General features: G+C 40.7%; 1 protein-coding gene across 3 annotated transcripts in view; it reads right to left on the reverse strand.

Annotated features, from left to right (window-relative positions):
* The window catches only part of KIF13A (kinesin family member 13A), a 227,833-nt gene that overhangs the window by 37,044 nt on the left and 166,696 nt on the right, over window positions 1-24,093 (reverse strand). For all 3 annotated transcript variants that reach the window (XM_049884625.1, XM_049884617.1, XM_049884635.1), the window contains 11 exons: window positions 22,970-23,104; window positions 20,170-20,300; window positions 18,551-18,637; window positions 18,283-18,449; window positions 11,207-11,420; window positions 9,664-9,826; window positions 8,390-8,530; window positions 7,471-7,620; window positions 4,206-4,367; window positions 3,323-3,496; window positions 885-1,036 (listed from right to left, as the gene is read on the reverse strand). In XM_049884625.1, the coding sequence (XP_049740582.1) occupies window positions 885-1,036; window positions 3,323-3,496; window positions 4,206-4,367; window positions 7,471-7,620; window positions 8,390-8,530; window positions 9,664-9,826; window positions 11,207-11,420; window positions 18,283-18,449; window positions 18,551-18,637; window positions 20,170-20,300; window positions 22,970-23,104 (1,676 nt within the window). The remainder of the gene's footprint in view (window positions 1-884; window positions 1,037-3,322; window positions 3,497-4,205; window positions 4,368-7,470; window positions 7,621-8,389; window positions 8,531-9,663; window positions 9,827-11,206; window positions 11,421-18,282; window positions 18,450-18,550; window positions 18,638-20,169; window positions 20,301-22,969; window positions 23,105-24,093) is intronic.

Here is a 24,093-nt window from a genome sequence, read left to right on the forward strand (position 1 = left end):
GTTGGGCAGTCGTATGATGATATGATCACTTCCATGATGAGATTTGATATAATGTGATCATCTCCATGATGGGATCTGCTGTGAGTAGCCAAACAGTTGAAAGGGAGTTTCCTTGGGGGTGTGGCCTATACTGACTATAAGTAGGCTTCCTGGTAAGGCTCGTGGGCTTTTGCTCGCTCTGGATCCTGCAGCTGGCTCATATTCATCTGACCGCTGGTTCTTGGGACTTGAGCTAGGAGCTTACCTGCCGTCTTGACTGCCGATTTTGGGATTCGTCAATCTCTGAAGGCTGTAAACAAAAGCCCTGCTGTCTGACCTGCTGATCTTGGGTTCACCAGCTCCTGAGGCTACGTGAATCAGGAGAAGCCTCTATCCTAAGCCACAGACTTGGGATGTTCCAGCCTCTACAACTGTGTGAATCATCTCCTTGATATATACCTCTCTCTCTATATATACACATTTACATGCTTTACTGGTTTTACTTCTATAGAGAACCCAGCCTAAGACAATCCTCAAGCTGTGAAGATCGTCCCGTTTTCTTCTAGAAGCTTTATAGTTTCAACTTTTACATTTGAGGTTATAATGTATCTCAAATTAATTTTTGTGTATGCTCTGAGGTAAGGGTCAAGGTTGATTTTTTTCCCCCATGTAGATATACAGTTGTTTCAGTCCCATTTGTTGAAAAGATTATTCTTTCTCCATTGAATTTCCTTGGTGCATGGTAGTTCCTTTTATCTTTGTTTTATAAAGGAGGAAACAGGCTCAGAGAAGTTAAGCTTGCTCTAAGTAACAGCAGCAGACCCAGAGTACACAGCCTGTATTCTTATTCACTGTCCAAGGGCTAGTGCTGGCCCTGTGTCTGAAGTTCACAGCCAAGTACATACCTGTCATGCAGTGTCCTCGTCTTAGCATGAAGGGAATCGACTTCCCAGATGGAGCTACCATTTCCTGTACACCGGTGCCCCCATACTTCAATTGCCAATGCTCCATCTGAAATGAACTCCAGGAATTCTTCTGTTACGTTCACCACAAAGTCCTGGGAAAAGGGGAGGAAGGAAATAGCCAAAAGAGTTACGTACAGATGAGCCTGTGAGATTTCCTTTTTATCTTTCAACTGTATGTAGATTCAGGTTGGAGTACATTAACCTGACCCAACCATAACCATCTCTGAAGTTTTACAGAAAAGTACAAGGAGCCACAGAATATTAAATCTAGAAGAGAAATTATGAGACAATTTAATCAAACCTCATTCTTTTATAAATGAAGGAACTGAAGAAAGTGACTTGTCCAAAGCCTTACTGCTTGTTAGTTACAGAGATGAGTTACAGCCATGTTCCCTTACTCCTCATTCTTTCTTAGTTCCACAATGCCACTCTGACTTCCAGCTGGTGTGGATTGATTCAGAACATCAAGATAGGAACTTCTGATTATTCCTTCCAACAGAATTAAATTCTAAACAATTATCTTTGTATCTCTCTGCTCTTAAATTCTTCCACCCCAATTCCTTATTCTAAAATGCGAACAGATAATTGTGAGGAAATGAATACTGAAGAAGTAGGTGCAAATCACCCAGAAAAACACAGTGGGCAAGGAATCAAGCCAATTTTCCTTCCAATGGCCTCTATGGAATTGCAGGGGAAAACTTCTCTTTAATTTCTGGGAACAGCTGAGCTATACTGTTTAACCTCACACACACTCTCTTATTTATTTCATTTGGAGACAGAGCCAGAATTTTAGAAGAAAAGAAAATTTAAGAATCAACTAGTACAATCTACACGTTTCAGAGATGAAAAAAAGAGAGATCCAGTGAGTATGTGTAGCTCCTCAAGGTCACAAAGTGAATCCAGTGGCTTTGGGACTAGTTCTTATAAAAACAGTGGCTAACTAGGATGTATTATAAAAGTTAGATTTCACCCTTCTAAATAAGCAGCTTTGAGGATTCGAAAGAAAGACGGGGAATATATAAACAATATTCAGAGAGCAATAAAAATGGTCAATAATTCAGACTTAATGGTCTGCATGAGACTGGAGGGACCCCAGAGGTCATGGTCCCCAGACCCTCATGTTAGCCCAAGACTGGAACCATTCCCAAAGCCAACTCTTCAGACAGGGATTGGACTCGACTGTAAGACAGAAAATGATACTGGTGAGGAGTGAGTTTCTTGGCTCAAGTAAGACACATGAGACTATGTGGGCAGCTCCTGTCTGGAGGCGAGATGAGAAGGCAAAGGGGGACAGGAGTTGGTTGAATGGACACGGGAATACAGGGTGGAGAGGAGAACTGTGCTGTTTCATTAGCGGGAGTGCAGCTAGGAGTACATAGCAAGGCATGTATAAGTTTTTATATGAGAGACTGACTTGATACATAAACTTTCACTTAAAGCACAATCAAAAAAATGGTCAAAAAAGATTCTGAGAAATAGACTTGGTAAATAAAGATAAAGAAATGTGGGCTAATGATTGATTTGTTGCAAGAAGAAAAGACCTGGCATCTTTACATGAGTGAAATTGAGATGAGGCAGATCTCTTTGCTAAGTGGAGAACCAGAGAGAATGGACACAATTTGGGTCTTGAGTATCTGCTCAGTGCTTTCCAAGGAAAAACAAAACCATGTAGTGGATTGAGCCTGCCTTTCAGAAATGAGTCGTTGGCAGCCCCGCACAAAAGCAAGGGAGATCAAGTGACCTCTCAAAGGAGACTCATCCAACATTCACCAAAAATTCACTTTGCTCATCTTATGTATGTTTTTAAAATTCATAGGATACAACAGAATACTATGCTGCATTTCTCCCTACCCCCCCGCCAAAAAGAGAAGCATCTATATCAACTTACATGCTACTATGTTCATATATATTAAAATAATAGGATACAAATCTGCAGAATGTATAATGTGATACCACTGTTGTAAAAAATGTTTAAGAAGTTAGGCACACATGGCTATAAATATATGTATGCCCGTTTATGTGTGTACATATGTTTACCATACACATATAAAAGCTGTAGAGCAGTTTAACAGTTTACGAAAACTTTAATTTAGTTTCTTAAAATACATAGCAAACTGCCCTTGGTGGTTACACCTCTGGGGAATAAGATTCTGAGTAGAGGTGTTTTTCAGATTTTATTTTAAATATTTCCAAATTTAAATTTGTAAGTACATTCTGTACTTACAGAACAGAAACACATTTTGAGGTTTTAAAAAAAAAAGCAATAAAATATTAATTTAAGAAAATCCTTAGGGAAAAATTTTAAGTTACAGGTAGGTCTTTGAACTGCACCTAACCCGGCTGCCTCCACGTGGCTCATTTTGCAGCGTCATCTGTACCTTACAGTGAGAGAAAGTCACTGTGTACTGGGCATCCTTGGATGGTGGAGAAGGGACTTCTGGGTCCACCACGGGCGCAGCCACTGTAGACTCACATTGGTCCCAGAATGTGTATTGACAGAAGACAAAATTGGAGAGGTTCAAGGGCAGCCCAGATGCCTCTTTAATTTTCACCTGAAGAGAGAAAAATGCAAGGGTGACTCCCATAAAATAAATAAATAAATAAATAAAACTAACATTTTTTTCTTATTTTGATGACCTCAAATTTAAGGGTAGGCAATGTAACAATCAGCATCCATCTGACATCTGTAAATAACCGGCACCACTTCATTAAGGGTTCGATCTACAATTAAATCTGTAGATCGGAGCTGTAACTACAGTATATAAACATGACAACAAATGTACACATTGCCCTAAAATGTTCTTATTGACCGAGTTTCTGATATAAATGTAAACTTTTCTAAAAAGAACATAATTAACTGAGCAACATAAAACTAGCTGCAGCTGATTCTGACTCATGGCGACCCTGTGTGTGTGTCAGAGTAGAACTGTGTTTCATACATTTTCAATGACTCATTTTCCGGAAGCACATCACTAGGCCTTTCTTTCAAGGCATCTCTGGGTGGACTAGAACCGCCAACCTTTCAATTAGCAGCCAGCCATGTCAACCATTTGCACCACCCACAGACATCAACTAAGCAACATATATTCCCCTTTAATTAACTAAGCAACACATGCTTCTTACATGCCAAATAAATATGTAATATGCTTTGAAATTTTACGCAAGTGCCATCAGAAAGTGCTCCATTCTTTTGGAAAAGGACCGTCCACCATGTATCTAAACAGGACATTTACATGAGCCTCCCCATGACCATGCTCTCACCCGGCATGTCAGTTTTTTGACTCGGTGAATGATTTCCCCAGTGCTGTCTACGACTTCGAGGCTCCCACTTTCACTAGAGTTCTCCGAGGAGTCATCCTCCACCACGCGCTCCGGAACAGCTCCTGTCACGCGCATCACTTCCACGTGGAGACGCCCTGCAACCTGGGTCAAGGCAAGAGAGCATCTGGAGTTCAAAGATGCCCCATGCACAACCTGGTCCAACACAGACCAGAGACAGAAGCACAGCCTACAATATCCCCGGGGAGCCGCTCTGAAGCTACTGCCCAGTCATCTTCAGCAACAGGAGGCTCCCTCCTCCCAGGGCCAGGCCATTCCACTGCTGGTCCTTGCAATCACTCTGCCTTACTTGGAGCCAAATTTGCCTCCCTGAAACCTGCCTTTAGGAAGCATCCCTGGTCTTATCCCTCATCCACATGACAGCCCTGGAACAGCTTAAAGGCAGCTATGATATTCTCCCCGGAGTCATCTATCTTCTGTGTTTGTTTGCAGAGTCATTCATTTATTCATTTGATCAAATGCTTCTTGAACATCCATCCTCAATACGAAATACTTAACTGGAACTAAGTATTTAAAAGTAAGTATTTAAAACACTAACATAAAGATACAGGCTCTGTTGACAGGAAATGCACAAGCAAATGGGAAACATAGAGAACAAAAAAAAACACCAGTGGAGAGTAGTTGCCATAACAGAGATATGTGCAGGCTGTTACGGGATACACTTGCCCGCTCAACAAATATTTACTGAGAAGCTACTCTGTGCCAGGAATTATGCTAAGTGCTGTGTTTACAGCAGTTATGCAAGCAGACAGGGCTGCTGGCCTCATGAAGCTTCTATTCTCTTGGGAGTAGAGAGCAGCTATGTAAGTCAGACTGGAGCTGGGAGCAGGATGAAGAATGGCTTCATGAGGCAGTGACACCAGACCTATTCTGGGAGGACCAGCATATGCCAAGTAACAAAGGTATGAGCAAACAGTTCTTTTTAAAACTGTTTTTTATACTCAGCAGGCTTTAAATGTCTTCACTCTCCTGGTGGTTCTCTGATATGTTCCACGTTAGTAGTGTCCCTATTAAAGCTGGATGCACAGATCTGAACTAAATTATCGGGGCTATGCTGAAATTCTCATTCCCTGAGTGCTTAGATTGGCTGAGCTATCTTTCATGACAGTTTAAGGATGAACAGGACTGCAGGTTGTGAAGATGACTCAGGGTTCTCCCAGTGTTGCTGTCATATTGGAATAAATAACCATAGTTATTTTCTTAAAGGTAGCTCAGATCCAACTTCCACATAGCAATTAGCACTGGCACCAAGGACCTGAGAGAAATTAGTTGATGATATTTGACCAATTAGACAAATACGGGAGAAGCAGTAAGAGAAAAAGAAGAAGAAGAAGAAAAAAGTAAAAGATAATCAACTAGAAGACAGTGATTCTTTAGCTTTTTGGGGTGCTTTTTGAGAATCTAATACACTTTAAATATAATTTCAGGGAGATTCATGAAACACCCAAAGCACACCATGGACCCCAGCTCAAGAACTCAGGAACTAAGGTCTCAACCATTGGATTCTTTGCCACATGCGGTATGCCTATTTTTAACCTGATGTGGTGCGATGGATCATTTTTGTGTAGCCTTTCTCGCCATGGTCTTTTAACTCCTACCCAAGTGACTGGGTGGGACTGTGCAAATAAAGTAACTGTTGCCCACCAAAGGGACTGGTTAGTTCTGCCATTCCTGTAGGCTTAAAATGAGCCATCCCAGGGGTGAGAGGAGAGGATCTCACCACCACTAAGAAAGAAGAACCAAGAGTGAAGCATGTCCTTTGGACCTGGTATCCCTGCACTGAGAAACTCCTGGAACTAGGAGACTGAGAGAAAGCTGTAACACTGAAGATGGTGAAACGCAGTAGCAGAGAAATAGCAGCAGGAGAGATGGGCAGGAGACAGCACAGTGGGCTACCTGGCCCACAAGTGAGAAAGCTGAGTGCCTTTGGGCAGGACGCTTGCTGGCAGAGTAGGGTGCCTCTGGGAACTTGGTGGAGCTAGGTTTGCCAACCCACAGAGCTAGAGCTGAGTGCCTTTGAGCCAGGGCTTACTGGTGGTGTGCGGTGCTTCTGGCCACTTATCAGCGGAGCTAAAAGAGCTGTGTAACACTTGCCCGAGCAAGGCAGGGGCCAAAGGGCCAGAGAGGCATGCATGCAGGCACAGCTGAGAAGAGGCTGTCCTGATAGAAGACCTGTATCCTGAGTGTTCCTGATCCTGCACTGTAATCCGTTACTTCCCTAATAAACTCCTAAGTATTGTCTGTGAGTGCTATGTGGCCACTGCAATGAATTACTGAACCCAGTAGATAAGGAGAGCATGCCATGGGAGGACGGTTGGTTTCAGTACTGGTAAAGATGGTGCAGAGGGGATGCATGTCTGACCTCTGCCTCATAGGAATCAGCCTTGGGGTGTTGATCCTGATTCTCCTCCTACCTCATAAAGTTAGAGGTGATGCCACCCCCATGCCATTTTTACACCTGGGAGAGAGCAACTCTAGTCACCAGTCTTTTCTAGCAGAACGTGCACAGGAGAGTTATCATGTGTAGACGGTGTACTTGCAACACCACATTTAGGAACCTGGGATCTATTTCTCAGCTTCACTTTGTGCAGAATAGTATCTTATCCTCAGTCTGCTCTGTGAATTGCAAAAAACAACTTAGTAGTTCAAGTTTGTATGTTATTGAAGGATGAGCTAGAAAGTATTAAAAATAAAAACAGCAATTGATGAAGCGGGCAAAAAATTTTTTTTTAATTTGAACTTGAACATTTTCTGATATGTCCTATGTCCACATAAGGACAATATACCTAAATAACTAAAATATGAGAGTTCAAAAAGAGTAATAGTGGGATATGAAAGTTTGTTTTCTTTGAATGCTTTGGATTTCAAAAGAATCCTCCCAAGTTGCATCTTGTAAAGACCATTTTGGGGCCAGGAGTTAGGAAAGAACTAGAGTGTATTATAAAGGGAAGAGACTAAAAGAGAAATTAATTTCAGGCATAGAGCTGAATCTGGTTACCAAAATGTTTTTGATTTTATTAAAACAAAGAAAAAACCTGCGAACCTTACATATAAAACTTGCTGTAATAATCTTTTGAAACCATGACTTAATTCTAGCAGTTTCTATCTGTATTAGCAGAGAAAAAAGAATGTGGTTCTGACTACTCACCTTAGTTTCTTGATCTACCTCAAGAAAGCCTAGTCTTACCTCCCCCTGCTGGCTGATGATGGGAACTGCATACTGGAGTTTCACATCACAGAAGAGGCACTCCAAGAAGACATTAGCCACACCAATTAGGTTGTGATTCTCTTGGGCTTCATAAAACGGGTCACCTCGTTTCCCGCAGAGTCTCTTTGCCTAAAGGGTTGGAGGAACAGGCAGGCAAGTACGAAACAAAATATTGGCTTAAATAATGTTATAAAAACAAGCACTAAAAAAAAAAAAAAAAAAAAAATTTTTTTTTTTTTTTTTTTTTTAAAGAAAGCACTTACTCATATAAACAAGAAATAAAATTAGAATCATGCCATTAAAAAAAAATTAGCACACTAGAGGGGCTTGTTTTCTGGGGAACTAAGTGATATCCACGGGGAGGACTCTGCTTTAGTCACTGCCTCTTCTTCCCAGTCACACCCCACCTGCAGCCTTTTCCATTTCATTCCTTGTGCTTTGCCTCCTTTTCTTCTCCAAGCCTTCTTTTCCATCACTAACATCCCCAAAATGGATTATGCTCACTAAAATCACTCTGAATAATCTACCCAGGCATGGTGACAGGCAGGGGCGCATGAACATATGCTAATGATACAAAATTCACATCGGCTCCACCCAAGCTGATTTTTTACCACACTTCATTTGGCTTGAAATACAGTAAAAATGCAGCCAAATAAGAGTAAGCTACATGCTCTCTTCATTTAGTTCCCATCTGTGTGGGGACCACACATTACCCTACTGATTAAACGTAGCACTCCTTTCAAGGTCACTTTTAATTTGCTTTCCTAATGTAGATGCCCAAATATCATTAGAGATATTCCCTGGCACGTGTGTATATATGTGTGTGTTCTGATGGCTAAACCACTTAAATTCTCTGCTCTTATGGAACCAAATCTCCATGACATTTTGCATCTCTTACCTCTGGAACTTCTTCCTTCCATTCTTGATAAAGTTCTCTCATGTCAATTAATTTATTCTCCAGCTTCTCAATGGTCCACACTTGGGTGCTCTTTCCTTTCCTCCTCACTTGAATAGCTGGCTCACTCACTATTGCCCCTCTCTGCATAGTGAAGAAAAGCAAACAGAACAAGCCCTTTATTTATTAATTCATAAAAGTAATATATAGCTTTTTCGGGCTGCTGAAACAATATACATTACAGTAATATAGTAAGTTTGAAAAACACATCGATGTGTACAAAAGAAGATAAAATTCTACTATCTAAGGAATATTCTGGTTTGCTTTCCCTTGTCTCTAAAGACCCATACACATACTCTTTATTTTTTATCACAATTAAGACCAACACAAAATATAATTTCATAGCCAACTCTTCCCACCACAGTTTTTATATTGTGATCATTTTTTGTGTTGTTAAATATTCTTCATAAATGTGATTTTTAATGGCTATAAAGCAATCCATCATGTGGCTTTACCACACATTTGACTAACTATACTCCTATTGTTCATCTTGATGGCTCATTCTTTCTTTGCTATTATAAAGGCCGCTCCGCTAAGCTTCCTTGTACATAAAGTACTTAAATCTTTATGTATAATTCTGATTATAGACATAGAATAAATTTCTCAAAAGGGAACTAAAACCCACTCAAAGACTAAAACCCAGCAAGACTGCTATGATAGTCCCTGGCTCACTTTCTAGCACACGTGCTAGAGGGCTAAGTGATGGACGAAAAACTTTTCTTTAGAGTTTCTCCCTACAGGGAAAATCCTTCAAGTTGAAATGACAGGAAACTTCCAAATGGCTGCAAACAGTCCTTCTTGGTACATAAAGACAGGTATTGTATAAGTCTTCCTTTCTTATAAAATTTACTCTTAAAAGGTTACCTTAACAAAACATACACATACCTCCAATTTCAGAAAGGGGCCATTTTTATGAAAGGGAAAGACAGGCATGATTACTCATGGATACTTCTAGTTTCACTGTTTTAAAGAAACCATTTAAATTAGCAAGCTCTTTAACCACCAAAATTCTGCATATTCTGATCATAACATACCTAAGGGCATTGTTTAAATAGCAATTCTTACCTGAGAAAGTCTATAGAGGGATTCTTAAAAAGAATAAATACTTCTGGTTTCTATGTGGTTCTCCTCATGGATTTTTATGGACGTTGGTTTTATATTTCATTTTACAGTACTTCCTGTTGTATATCTTGCTCTTCTTTAATAAAGTCTCTTACCTTTCTATTGGCACTGAGGTTTGTAGCAGGGATCTGAAGAGTCACTTGGTAATCAGTGAGTTTGCTCATTTCCTCAGCTAAGAAGTTTGCTTCCCTCACCAACGTATTAGCTTTCACTAGCTGCTCTCGGAGCTTTGCCAGGCTTTGTCGGAAGAGTTCATCCCTGTGGTGCAGCAGAAAAGGAAATGAGAAAAACTAAAAGAAAACTATGACCCTGTTTCTAAGTGAGTCATATTATTAGAAAATGGTAGAAAACTCCTGTTAGGCAATATTTTCCACCTATTTTTACCAGGCCACCTCCTAGCCTTCCTTCCTTCCCACCAGGGATCTGTGGGCTATCTGTCGGGAACTATGAATCAAGAACAAATTTGTGAAGTGGCTTAACTAAAAACCATGTTTTAAATGCTATGCCATTTTAAGGCTGACTCGATTTTGATGTAATGATGGGGGGGGGAACAATAAAGGAACGCTTTAGAAAAAAGAAACAATGATTATGACCTGAGTGCTTGTGGGAGGGGCAACTGGGCAGGGGAGAGGGACCCGGAGTTAAAAGAAAAGTGTTTTATGTAAGTCTTTCAGTCGGTAAAAGGCACGAAATGGGGACTTTTGTGGCAGCAGAGTTTTTTTCCAACTTTCTACACAATGGCACTTCCTGATAAAACCTTCTCTAATACCTGGACAGGGTCAGAACCCTATTATATATTTTCCCAATCTCATGTCTTTTGCCTCAGGAGCATTTATCATAGTTGTAATTTTTCATTTATTTGTATAATTATTTGATTAATCAAATAAATGTAAGAGTCCTTAGGGAAGAGACCATGACTTTTTAACTTGTCACCACACCTAGCTGTAGCCAAATGCAAGGCCCATCGTAGGATACCCAATAAATGCCCATGGAATGAAAGAGAAACGCACTTCTGGATTTCACAGTTGAATCCGGGTTCAAATGTAACCCAGTCTAGCAGATTGCTCTAAGCAATGTATTTATACACCTCCTGCCCTTACTTCTTAGAAAAAGGATGACCCTTGAACATCAACATCTTGAGTCTTTTTTCGTCACCTTAGAAATGACACAGGAGACAAACTACAAGGATGCTACTAAAGATGACCTAAAATATATCACACGTTGATACTGCCTTCCCTAATTTCCTGAAGTCCCTGGGTGGTGCAAACAGTTAACATGCTTAGCTGCTAACCAAAAGGTTGGAGGTTTAAGTCCACCCAGAGGCACCTTGGAAGAAAGGCCTGATGTTCTACTTCCAAAAAAAGCAGCAACTGAAAACCCAATGGAGCAGAGTTCTACTCTGACACACACACAGGTGCTATGAGTTGGAGCAGACTCATGGCAACTGGTTAAAGGGGGCAGTCTTTAACAACTACCACCAAAGTACACATACTTCAAATGGACAGTATCTTTGAAAGGAAAAGCCAAATGCTGGTGAACCAGATATGAGATTAAACCTTTCCTTCTTTGCAAGGCTTGGCCCTCTTTGATATGTCTCACAAACGCTTCCCCTGAAGTCGCCCAGGTTGCCGCTCTTACCTCTCCTCTGCCCACTGGGTCACCTTCTGCTGAGCTGTCTGGCTGCTGTAGGCCAGGCGGTCAGGGCCGCTGCTCTGGGGCTGCCTCTCAGGGGAGAGCTGCTGGCGGAGTTGCTCCAGCTCGCGCTCATACATAAGCCGCTGCTCCTCCAGAGCACTCCTCTTTTCCTCCAGGTATTGTTTCTCCAGGACCTGAACCACATTTTGAACTGGGTCTGGTGAGCCAAGAGACAAGGCGAAGTGTCTGTCAGTGGTGGCTATCGCAGGCATCCATATCCTACTGCCAGCCCATCAAGGCTTCCCCCAGCAAGAACCAGCTCTTTCTGCAGAATCCAGCCCTTCAAGACGCTTTCTGTGAGAGCCCTGAAGGGCCTGTCAGACGAGATCACCTCACTTTTCTTTTTACTAACATTTTAGATAAACGTCCTATATGTAAGCATTCCCCACATCCACTTTCTTCAGCTTAATGTGCTCATGCTAAAGTTTAGGTAGACCATTAATCTACTACAAGCAGAGGGTGAGGAAGAGGGTGTGCTCTTGCCCAGTGAGAAGCAAAACTTCCTGAAATCTAGTTCAACTCCACAGACAGAGCCACACAAGATTTTACTTGTACAGTAGCCAATTTAGCTTCGGTTTTGGTATATGAAAAAAGTGTTTATATTTTTTTATTTTAACCACTAATCTTATTACTGTTAAATTTCTCTAATGAGGGAGGAAACTTACAAATTACAACATGTGTTTGAAAATACTGATTGAGTATATATATGGCCTGACAATTCCTTGGGTGCTAATATCTAAGAGGGCAATTCACATGTAAAAACACCAAACAGCTGCTTCCAATGTCTCCTTGGTGCAGAACCACAGCTCACCACATACATATGGGTGAATTAATGGATGATGCTCAAAGGGGCCACTACTATGATTATTGGTGGTTCTGGTGTCAACCATAAAGAGCTAATTGACTGGGCAGGACACAGGTTTGGTAATGACCAATGAGCTGGATGCCACAGAGAAAGATTAAGGCACTGGTCACATGTACAAAGGAGACAGTTACTGACATCCCTCAGTGAGGAGACTGTAGAGAAGCAGCAGGTTAGACAATCTGGATGGCAGAACAAGAAAATCACCAGCATACTAACTATTTCCTGGAAGTACATGGGACCTACAGGAATTGAGTTCGCAGACTGGCCTGGGGCATTTTTATCTCACCTGATAATGGCTATTTATTGACTGACTTAAAAAAATCCTATCAATCTATGAAATACTCATGTAAACTGCACTAATTTTCTATGTGAGCAGTAAAAGAAAAAAAAAGATGTTAGTTTTAAAAAATAAGGTTAAATAGTACAAAAGTAGGAAGCAATTTAAAAAAATCACAAGATACACAGAGTGCAGGTAAGTTGTTTTAATAAAAATGAGAACCACAATGGCAACAATAATGCTACTAGCTGCAGACTACATTTCAGGGAGAGGTACCATGCCCTTTGCATGCATGACCTCAGAAAAGCCTTGCAACAACCTAAGGCTGGATATCATCCCCATTCTAGAGATGAGGATATTGGGGCTCAGAAAGGTTAAGTAGCTTACCTAAGATTGTAAAGAGCTGGTAGGTGATAGCACTAGGTTTTAAGCTCAGATCAGAGTTAACTGGCTGGGGTATTAACTCAGTAATAAATTGATGGAATATTCTTACCCCCAATGTTTTATTCCAAATTAAGTACTCTGACTGGTAAAGAGCAGAAACTTTAAAATACTGTTCTTTGCTGATATAAAATTCTATAATCCAGTATTTTTTTAAAAGAAGAATAGTTTCCTTTATAGAGAGTCCTGATATAGACTGCCTAAAATATGTCACTTGAAAACCTAATAAAAAAATGAACTCGGAAAAAATTCTCACACAAAGGCAGATTGTGGGTGGGTAAGACATAATCTATAGAGCGACGATCCGTACATTCCAAAGCATTAGGGTTCCTAACATGGCCCCGGAACTTCTGAAGAAAATACGAAAAACATGACAAACTTGTTTGAAGGCGTCTGAAGAAATTTTAAATGTATAGATAGGAGAACACATGTTCTCTCAGAAATTTTACAAAATACATTTCTCAAACAGTATCTATTCTTTCTCTTAGGCTCGGAGTAATTAACTATTGCAAAAATTAATTGTTTTTTAAAAAAAATTTAAAAGAAAGGACAGGGTCTACATCATCCATTTACATTTATATAAATATACAGAAATAAATATACATTTATAATTACCTTCAAGGGCCCTAACTTGGCATTTCTGAATCTTCCAGACGAGGAAAACTGGAAACCGCCATTTTATAAAATAGTATTAAAGGCTTTTGCTAAAAGACACTAAAAAAGATATTTAACCCTCACTTCTTCTTGTTAATCTAGTAGCATGGAAACCCATATGATCCCCAAAATGGCTGCAGTAGAAGGATTTTATCTCAAGATTCTGTGTCGATGCAGAGACAGTATGACTGAGCCTGTTTAAAATGCCTCAGTAGCTACCAGGGAATCGCTGGGTAGCGCAAACAGTTAAGCACTTAACTACTAGCCGGAAAGTTGGTGGTTCAAACCCACTCAGGTGCCTTGAAAGACAGTCCTGGCGATCTGCTTCTGGAAGGTCACAGCCTTGAAAACCCTATGCAGCACAGTTCTACTCTGACAAACATGGGGTTGCCATGAGTTGGAACTGACTCGAGAGCAACTAACAACAACATTAAGTAGCTGCTAAGGCATCCCTGGTTAGTGGAAACAGTTTAAGCCCTTGGCTACTAACTGAAAGACTGGCAGTTCAAATCCACCCAGAGGTGCCTCAGAAGAAAGGCCTGGCAATCTGCCACTGAAAAATCAGTCACTGAAAACCCTAAGGAGCAAAATTCTACTCTGACACACATGGAGTCGCCACAAGGTGAAATCAACTTGATGGCAACTAGAGTAGCTGCCACCTGTATTTACCATGTACTCACCGCTCATGTTGTGTCCACAAATCAACAGGCAGCTATGAAAGAGAGAGTAACTCACCAAGACCTTCCCCAAGCTGCCCCACAGTACAACCTTGTAAGACCTGCCCCAGGGGACTCCCTGCTCTGTCCTCACTGTATGTAGCTCTGAGGGAGTCACAGGGGTTGGATTTTGGTTTTACCTCTGATTCCAAAGCTAGTCTGAAAATACTCTCTCTTAGGGATATTTGATAATCAGTTTCAAGCTTTCGCCATGATAAAACCAATTGCCATTGAATCGGCTCTGATTCATGGCAACACCATGTGTATCACAGTAGAACTCTGCTCCATAGGGTTTTCAGTGGCTGATTTTTTATAATCAGATCGTCAGAGTTATCTTCCAAGGCACCTCTGGGTAGACTTGAACCTCCAATCTTTCAGTTAGCAGCCAAGCTCATTAACCATTTATACCACACAGGGACCCCTTCCACTGCTATAAACCAAAAGAAACCCAAACCCATTGCCATTGAGTTGATTTCAACTCATAGCAACCCTGCAGGGCAGAGTAGAACTGCTACTATAGGGTTTCCAGGGCTGTAATCTTTATGGAAGCAGACTAACATATCCTTCTCTCACAGAGCGGCTGGTGGGTTCAAACCACCGGCCTTTCAGTTAGCAGCCGAGTGCTTAGCCACTGTGCCACCAGGGCTCCATTTTTTTTTTAAATAGGAGTTCATCCTTATCAGCAAGTTAATCTGGCTCTGTGATACCGCCCAGGGCAGAATCCAAAGATCAAGTGGCCTGCTCTTAAAAAAAAAAAAAACAGCCAGTCAAATATCAGGGCATTATATACAGTTTTACTTTCCTCTTACCCCCCTCCTCCTGAATGAACTGTTATAAAATTTAGTGAGCCTAGCACCTAAAGGAGATATTTCAGGTTGGTATATTAAGAAGAGAGAAAGGACTACATTTAATTAGACACAGCACTTCCTCTTCTTCGTTATTCTTTCCTGGACATAGAACTATGAATGAGCTCAAATCTGCCCTGTTAATGGCATAGAGAATGCTGGTGGGGGAAGAAGGGCATTTAGGTGAGGAAATAGAATAACTTCACATCAAAATGTCCAAAGAACTGAGGTCAGGGGAAGTAGATCCTTAGGGGGAAAAAAAAAAAAGAACATTTTTATCCCGGATGTAGTAAGCTAGATCTGTGACTCTTGTTGTTAGTTGCCATCAAGTTGGTTCTGACTCATGGCGACCTTATATGACCCCTTGTCAGTCCCTTATAGCTCTTTATTTAGAGCTGCCGTTGATACTGTGAAAATAGATGAGCGTCTGGTGCCTATTTGGAGCCCTTGGGAAGACGGCATTATTGTCCACAGATACTGGGTTTTCTTTTGCTTTTAGATCAAGTGAATTGGGTTTTAGATTATTATTTACTCTAAAGACTCAAAATTATATTATTCTAGCCTATTACTGGAATAATGTATGTGAATATACACCTGGAAGTACTACTGCCCTGAACTGCTGTGCCACCAACAGTAATAAAGCCACCAATAACGGTGGCATTAATACCAATGACACGTTTCAGTATGTCAGATGCATAGGAAAAAGGTAGCTACCAGGTTTGAGGCATTGGGAAGATAATGGAATTGGGACATAAGGGGCCCATAACTGAAAAGGAACATTGCTCATCAAGAATTCGGAGCAGCTTTGCCAGGCAAAAAACTTCAGCTTCTTCCCAATCATGTTTGTTAGATTTTACCAAAGCATGTAGCAGAAGCATCAACCACAACAGCACCGCCCAAAACCCGTCGAGAACCCTCATGCGAAGGCCAATCCATTAAAAACCTTTCTCCCAGCGTTTGTGGAGGAGCTTCGTCTGAAACCACACGAGAGGGAAGAGAATCTTCAAATAGGACCACCATGGGGATGACCACCAGGCAGACAGGCTTATTATCGGGAAGCCACCTAATAGCAGGAGTGAATTGCTTTGAACACTGTCTAGCCACCAGCCAGCCAATGTTGAAATAACACTTGTATCAGAGCATGACCGTGTAGCCTGTAGGGAAGTTCCATCTACTTGTGGAATTGGGTAAGGGGTGGGGAGGCAGAAACGTTACTAGACAAAATTAACACTGGAGAGCAAGGCTCAATACGGAATACAAACGGTGACTCATGTGAACACCATGAGTCAGAAAAATGATGACTCTAACTAGTTTGGCTAAGAGGACTGAAGGAATTAACAATTACTTCCTAAATACTGGTTATTCAGAGGTTTAATATATATATTAAGAAGATGGCAATTGGATAAACTTAGAAATCTGTGATCAGGATGGATAAATAATTAAATTGATATTACCAGGACCCTCTGCAGAATTAAAGACAGAATAGAGATCTCTAGAGTTCTGTAACCTTCTTTGAACAAACAAGCTCTCTCCAAGTGGGTGTTCCTTAACCTGGAGTTTGGAGCCAACATCCTCCTGTCACACCCTCCTACAGCATGTACCAACTCAGGCTTCTAAGAAAATCACTCACAGGAGACTTGCTGCCCAGGCATGTTGCTAAAGTGACCCACTGATGTGATTTTGGCGTTTGCACATCACTTTGGAAAGTCTTTCAGGATTCCTGCCAGCTTGCTGGGCAAGTAGCAAAGCAGACCAAAGCCTGAGTTCTAGCTATGGCCTGTTTTGTGCTGCAGTGTTCAGTAGGTAAAAGCCTCAATAGTCAATTTAAGACCCTAATTCCAAGGATGCTTAAAGAGAGAAATTACCAAACTTCTTTCATAAAGTTATTAATTTTTTTCTCCATTCTTTTTGTTGTTTTATACTTCTGCTTGCTTTTCAGAATCTAGCCTTTTCTTCATACGTCTTTTTTCCAATTCAAAATAGGGGTCCTTGCGGCTAAAAATCCAGAGATAAATAAAAAGGTCAAAACCTTTATTTCTACAAAAGAATCTCTAATTTGATATGCCAGAGATTTGACTGCCAATTCTCTAGCCGTGCTCAAATTCTTCCCAGGTAGGCTTAATCAAAGAGCAGAGTAAGAAAGGACATGCTTAAAGAAGAGCTCAACTGTGACAGACTAAAGGCTTTCCAAGCGCTCTGTCAGGTATTGGTGGCTTGTCCTAGAGCTCTCAGGGTCCCTGGAGGTCCTCCCTGGCTCACGTTAGGAACCCCTAGGTACCCAAAGAGCAGATAAATGGGAAAATAAGGTTGGAACAAGTCCAGAAACTAACCAGTCATTTTCCCAGGTGCCTCTGCTTGTAGCCTCAGCTTTATCCTCATAAAAGAGTTCTAGTCCTGAAATGCTGTTTTATCTCTGGTAACATGCAGACTTTCCTGTCCTGCTTCTGGGAGGTTGACGGATGAGGAAAGGAAGGGACAGACTTATAAAATACAAGCAAGGAAGGAATCTGGTGTTTCTGAGCACACATGAGTGTGTATAAGCTCAGAAGAAGAAAGAAGAGGTAAAAGAACACTGACTTTCAGACAAGGAAAGAATCAACTTTAATGCAAACACTGAACACCATCTGGAAAGTGTGATCTAGAAGGAATGTTCTAGGGAGGATCTCTTTCTGAAAACTCTGAGGCAGACTGGAGTGTAAGTAACACAAATAGCCTATAAAAGCATTTCATTTTTACAATTGGTTTTGTAAAAGTTATCTGGGCTCACTAAACAGGTCTCTTGGGGGTATAATTTCTAATCAAGTTTGTAGTAAAATATTGGGACTTTTATGTTTCCATTAGATCCTATTTGAAAGCCCTGGATTCATACTCTGCTACGGGTTTCCTACTCTGAAGGATTCAGCAATGACAGGTTCAATAAGTGGGAAATTTGATAAGCAATTCCATCACAATTACTCAGTATGGAAATGTTATCATCTGGCTTGGGAACAAGAGGTCTCAAAAAAGGCACTATCACCTCCTGGTTATATCTGAAGGGAGCCAAATATCCATCCCCTGGAATCTTCTCTTCAGCTCCTCACCTATGGCCTTTTTAAGGAATTAGTGCTTCTGTGTGTCTAGATTCCAGAAGGACACTTTAACTTCATACACACTTATCTCTCTTTGAATGGTGGGAGATAAGGAACGGCCCCAGGCAACAGAATCCAGGGTTAGGGTCTTACCATTGCTGTTCAGCGTTTTCATGATCACTTCCATCTGTGCAAACTCATAGTTATAGTCTGGTTCTGAGGATGCTTCACTGGCTGCATCCACGTCATGCTCCGGTGGACCCGTTTCTTTTTCAAAGTCTTTCAACCAGTCTCGCCGTTTCCTTTTAGGTAAGTTTATTCTGTGGGGGTTTTCACCATTAGAGAAAATCAACTTGTTTTACCCTTAAACCAGTAACGTGAAAACTTTATATGAAACTATTACTGAACATGGAGATGTTACCTAAAAAAGTGGTTATTTCCCCACAGGATTCTATCACCATGCCACAGCTGGGTGGTGCTGCACACGAGGGTGCCGTTTACACAGGACCTGAAGGGACACAGGGAAGATGGTAAGGTAAGAAGATGGAGGGTAAGAAGCACAAACACCAGCTCTGGGGGAACCTTCTCTGAAGAGAAGTATCCCAACTAATATATGGAGAAGTAATAACAGACTATCACAATTTGCAACCACTAGAGAATACAGGATATAGACAATGATGACTAAAGGTGGATAACATCTCTCAAGGAGCCCTGGTGGTTAAACACTTGGCTGCTGACTGAAGGGTTGGCGGTCTGAACCCACCCAGCTGCTCTGAAGGAGAAAGCCCTGACAATCCGTTTACGCAAGATTTGCACCTTTTTCTCCGATCCCCACAACTCTATGGTACCTGAATGTCCCAAGGTTACCAGTGTCTTCCTAAATACAACACCCAAAAGAAGCTCGCTGGCTACAGTTTTGACCCTTTCTTTTAATATAGGAAGACACTGTATGACTAAAGATTATTTGAAATCAGGAAAAAAAAAACTCGTTGCCATCGAGTCGATTCCAACTCATAGCGACCCTATAAGACAGTAGAACTGCCCCACAGAGTTTCCAAGGATCACCTGATGGACTCAAACTGCCAACCAAAGGAGCTGTAGCTCTTAACCACTATCCCACCAGGGCTCAAAATAAATAAAAATCAAGGAATAGTATCATTTCACCATTAAATATCTTAAGAATATCTTAACAATGGTATCACTACAACACACACTTTCACGTACTCCGTATGCTATTATTGTTAGTCTCAGTTTTTCATCATTTAGAAATTGATATGTCCTACATTAACAGAAAAATCTGAAATGAATGCAATGTCCTTATAAAAATTATAGTGCTCCAAAAGCGTGTTAATGAATATTTAACAAACTTTGTTTAAACTTTATAAATCACTGCAAAATAATTCAAGACATCATTTAATAGAAATAAAAAAGTAAATATATTATCTTCCCGATTCTCAAATTTCTACATATTATGGTCTGTTTTAGGAAATTTTTGTGCAATGGAGTTATATGATTAACTGTTTTCTTATATAATACACTGAATAACAGCAACTAATTTTATTCAGTACTTATACAGGTCAGGCACTGAGCCAAGGACTGGTAATTCTACCTTATTTAATCTTAGAAATCCCCAAGAAGGAGGCACTATCAGCCCCATTTACCACATGAGGAAACTGAACCTTAGATAAGGAAGTGTCTTATCTGACATTACACAGCCAGTCAAGACAGAATCTGCCTGATCCCAAGGCCACCAAAAAACCCACTGCTGTCAAGTTGATTCTGACTCACAGTGACCCTATAGGACAGAACAGAACTGCCCCATAGGGTTTCCAAGGTTGTAAATCTTCACAGAAGCAGACTGCTTCATCTTTCTCCTGGGTCCCAAAGCCAGTGCTCTTAAACAGGTGTGACATCATTCTCCACACCTGGAAAACCCTCTACACCTGATGATCCAGTGTATCGTTGACTTTGACATAACTGAAGTCTTCTCCTGAAAATGAAGCACCCGAGACATGGTAAGTAGCCATTTGCTTTTCTTACCTTGCGTTTTCTTTTGGGGTAAGAGACACATCTCCATCAGATGCAATGTCAATCTCACAGTGCTCAGGCTGAATTCCTATGCCAAAGAGCTGTATGTCCTGAGAGGTATCTGCACCCACCCTGGTATGAGCCTAGTCATAGATTATTCAGGAAGAAACACACTGATAAGTTATTCAACAAAATTGATCATGATCGGCTTGAATAACCCAACAGCACATTCATGACAACATTCAGTGAATCAGACAGGAGATGCTAGATATCTGGGACATTATAAGTCAAAAGCATTCATTAACATATTAAAAAATATTTTTAAACACTATCGGGGGAAAAAAAACCCAAAAACCAAAACAAAAAACCTTGATCAACAATATTTAAAGATTGCTTAAAATTATTAGTAGAATTCGTTGGCATTCCAATTTTGACTTGATCCCTTACCATTTATGTGACTGTAGACAAGTCAGTTCACTTTCTGAGCCTCAGTTTCTTTTTTTGTAAAACGAGGACAATACAGGGTTCTTTTAAGGACTGTCTGAGGTAACAATTAAAATGCTTTAAAAACAAAAATGTACTATATAAATTCAAGAAACACTCAAAGCAGTTTCATGGAAAGTCATGTTTTAAAATATGTAACTTCAAAAAATGCTAAAATTGGCTGAGTTTCCAATAACAATATTACATAGAGTACTAAAGCCTGTGGCTTCTACAACAGACCAATTAGCAGGATAAATACCTCAGATCTCAGACACATGAGGACTCTGACTGTGGTGCATTAATCTACTGCTTATACCCTAGTATTTTTTCTAACACTCCTAAAAATTATTTAGTCTCTCTTCAACAGAGAGGAAACCCTGGTGGCATAGTGGTTAAGTGCTACGGCTGCTAACCAAAGGGTCGGCAGTTCAAATCTGCCAGGCGCTCCTTGGAAACTCTATGGGGCAGTTCTACTCTGTCCTATAAGGTCGCTATGAGTCGGAATCGACTCGACGGCACTGGGTTTGGTCTGGTTTGGTTTATTCAACGGAGAAAGTGTTGAGGCTTTGTCTTCCAAAACTGAGATTTCAGAAAGAATTCCTGACTCCTTCATCATTTCCTAAATAAACAGATCCAAAGTCCTTTGGAAACCCTGGTGGTGTGGCGGTTAAGTGCTACAGCTGCTAACCAAAAGGTCGGCAGTTCGAATCCATCAGGCACTCCTTGAAACTCTATGGGGCAGTTCTACTCTGTCCTACAGGGTCGCTATGAGTTGGAATCGACTCGAAGGCAATGGGTTTGGTTGTTTTAAAGTCCTTTAGTGGGCTCTCAATAAGTCAAGGGCTATTTGCACCATAGTTATGTCTCTGGGAAAAGTAGAATAAAAAGGATGATAGAAGACTGAGGCTCCTTCTTCAATTCTACCTATTTCTCCACTGCATCCTATATATTCATTAGACAGATCAGAACCCTAACTAACCTTCCACACGTAGGTAATTCAGAGATTAGAGAATCTCTGCATTTAGAGATTTAGGGTTTCGGATACTGCAATGTAAACTACCTTCAAGTTCCTAGGTCCCCAATCCTTGAGAGTCATTTAAACATTCCCACCTGTATTTATATATCTCCATAACACAGAAGGAGAGCCTGGTGGTGTGGTGGTTAAGAGCTATAGTTGCTAACCAAAAGGTCAGCTGTTCGAATCCACCAGGTGCTCCTTGGAAACCCTATGGGGCGGTTCTACTGTCCTATAGGGTCGCTATGAGTCAGAATCGACTCGACAGCAACTGGTTTGGTTTTGGATAACACAGAAATTGTATGCGTGTGTGTGTGTGTTTGTATGAGATTAAAAATGTCCTAGTAGTCATTTGAGTACCCTGTGTCATTCGGGGTGCCCTAAAGCAAACAGGTGTCTCATTTTTCCTGGAACAAAAGAAGCCAGCAGTTCTGAAAGTGTGGCCTGAGAACCCCTGGGGTCTCAGAATCATTCAGGAGGTCCCTAGATCAAAATTACTTTAATGTCTTTTGCACTCTCATTTTCTTATGAGTGTACAGTGGAGTTTTCAAGAGGATAAAAGGAGTAAGTGATATATGATGATTTTTTTTTTATATCATGGTTCTGAAGACTAATAGAATGTGTGCTTGTATATATTTTTATATTTTAAGTTTATCTCCATTTTAATGTCTAATACAGTAAATTAGATAGATATAACGCACAAAAACAACAGTTCTTTAGCATCTCTGACTTTTTGAGTATAAATGAGTCATGAAGCCAGAAAGTTTGAGAACAGCTGCAAGGCTGCAATCAACTATCTAACATGGGCTTAGTCAGTGGCATACTCTGAGGCCAAAGGGCTAACTTCAAAAGGCCACACCCCATCTCCACAACTGAAGGGTGATTACAGGGCCAAGAGTTAATTTCTGAGGATGCAGGTTTAGAAGGGATAGACCTAGAAAAACCCTTGCTGTCTAATCTACCACAGGGGTTTGCTTTTGGCTTATGTTGATCTTGAGATCACCTTAGAATTACTCAGAAGCTTATCTGAGAATACCCAGATCTCAGAATCCTTGTGGCTGAATTCAGAACTTCTCAGAATCCTTCTCATACCCGGAGCTGCCTCGCACCCGGAGCTAGGAATCACCCTGAACTGCACAGAATAGCTGTTTTTCCTTCTCAATGGTGACCTAACTGTATTATCAATCCTTTTACTCTCAATAAGGCCTAAGCTAGATATAAAACACAAAATAAAAAAAGACAGGCACCCGATTCAATTGAGAATTGTACATGAATACATTAGGATTTCAACTGTTGGTTTACATACCATCTTACCTTTAAATAATAAACCAGGAGTTCGTTAAGAGCAGGGTCTGCATTTAGGTTGACTAAGTAACACTTGTCATCCCCCACCTTGATGCCAGACGTCTCAAGGGAAATCCCCATACTTTCAAGTTGTCGTTGTCTCTCCTGTGGACAAAAGGAACAAATGCAGGGAACTCTGTTTGTTACTCTACACACAAGATGTATCCATGGAAAATTTAAGGCACTGTTGCAGGGCACAATCCCAATAAAATTACGCCTTCTACTCAGTTCAACCAAGCTTACTGAGAACCTACAATGTGTGAAATAGTGTCCCTGTTTCATAAGGACACCAAGGGTGAAGCAGACATCATCTTGATCCCTAAATGGTCCACAGTCTAGTAGTGGAAATGTGGCCTGCACAATTAGAATACAACAGAAGAGATTACTGTGCCATGGGGAGATGCAAAGTGCTATAGGCTTCAAAGCAGGAGAGGCCATGATGGGTTAAGAGAACAGGAAAGCACAAAAAGATGGAAATAACTCAAAGGTCTATCAACAGATGAATGGATAAACAAAATGTGGTATATACATCTAAAGTAATATTATTCAGCCATAAAAAGAAATGAAGTATGGATACATGCTACAACACAGACGAACTTTAAAAACATTATGCTATTTGAAAGACACCAGACACAAAAGGTCCAATATTATAAGATTTCATTTATATGAAATGTCCAGAACAGGTAAATCCATAGAGACAGAAAGCACACTGGTGGTTCCAGGGGATAAGGGAATGGAGAGTGACAGCTTAATGGGTATGGGTTTTATTTGGGGCAGATGGTAATGTTTTAAAACAAGATAGAGGTAGTAGTTGTACAATATTTTGAATGTACTGAACACCACCAAACCGTTCATTTAAAAATGATTAATTTTACGTTCTATGAATTTCACCTCAATTAAAAAAAAAGAGGTATCAGGAGAGTCTTCCAGAAGAGAATACATTTGCAATGGTTCTTGAAACATAAGAATCTCAACAGGAAGAAATGGGAGAGTAGTAAGATGAGGGTACGGCATTCTAGGGGCAGGGCCTAGGAAAGTACAATGAAGGCTCTGGGCAGACTGGATGATTTCAGGTACCAAGAACCTTTAGCAAA

This window comes from Elephas maximus, chromosome 1, assembly GCF_024166365.1.
Source record: "Elephas maximus indicus isolate mEleMax1 chromosome 1, mEleMax1 primary haplotype, whole genome shotgun sequence".
In the NCBI taxonomy this organism is placed as follows: domain Eukaryota; kingdom Metazoa; phylum Chordata; class Mammalia; order Proboscidea; family Elephantidae; genus Elephas; species Elephas maximus.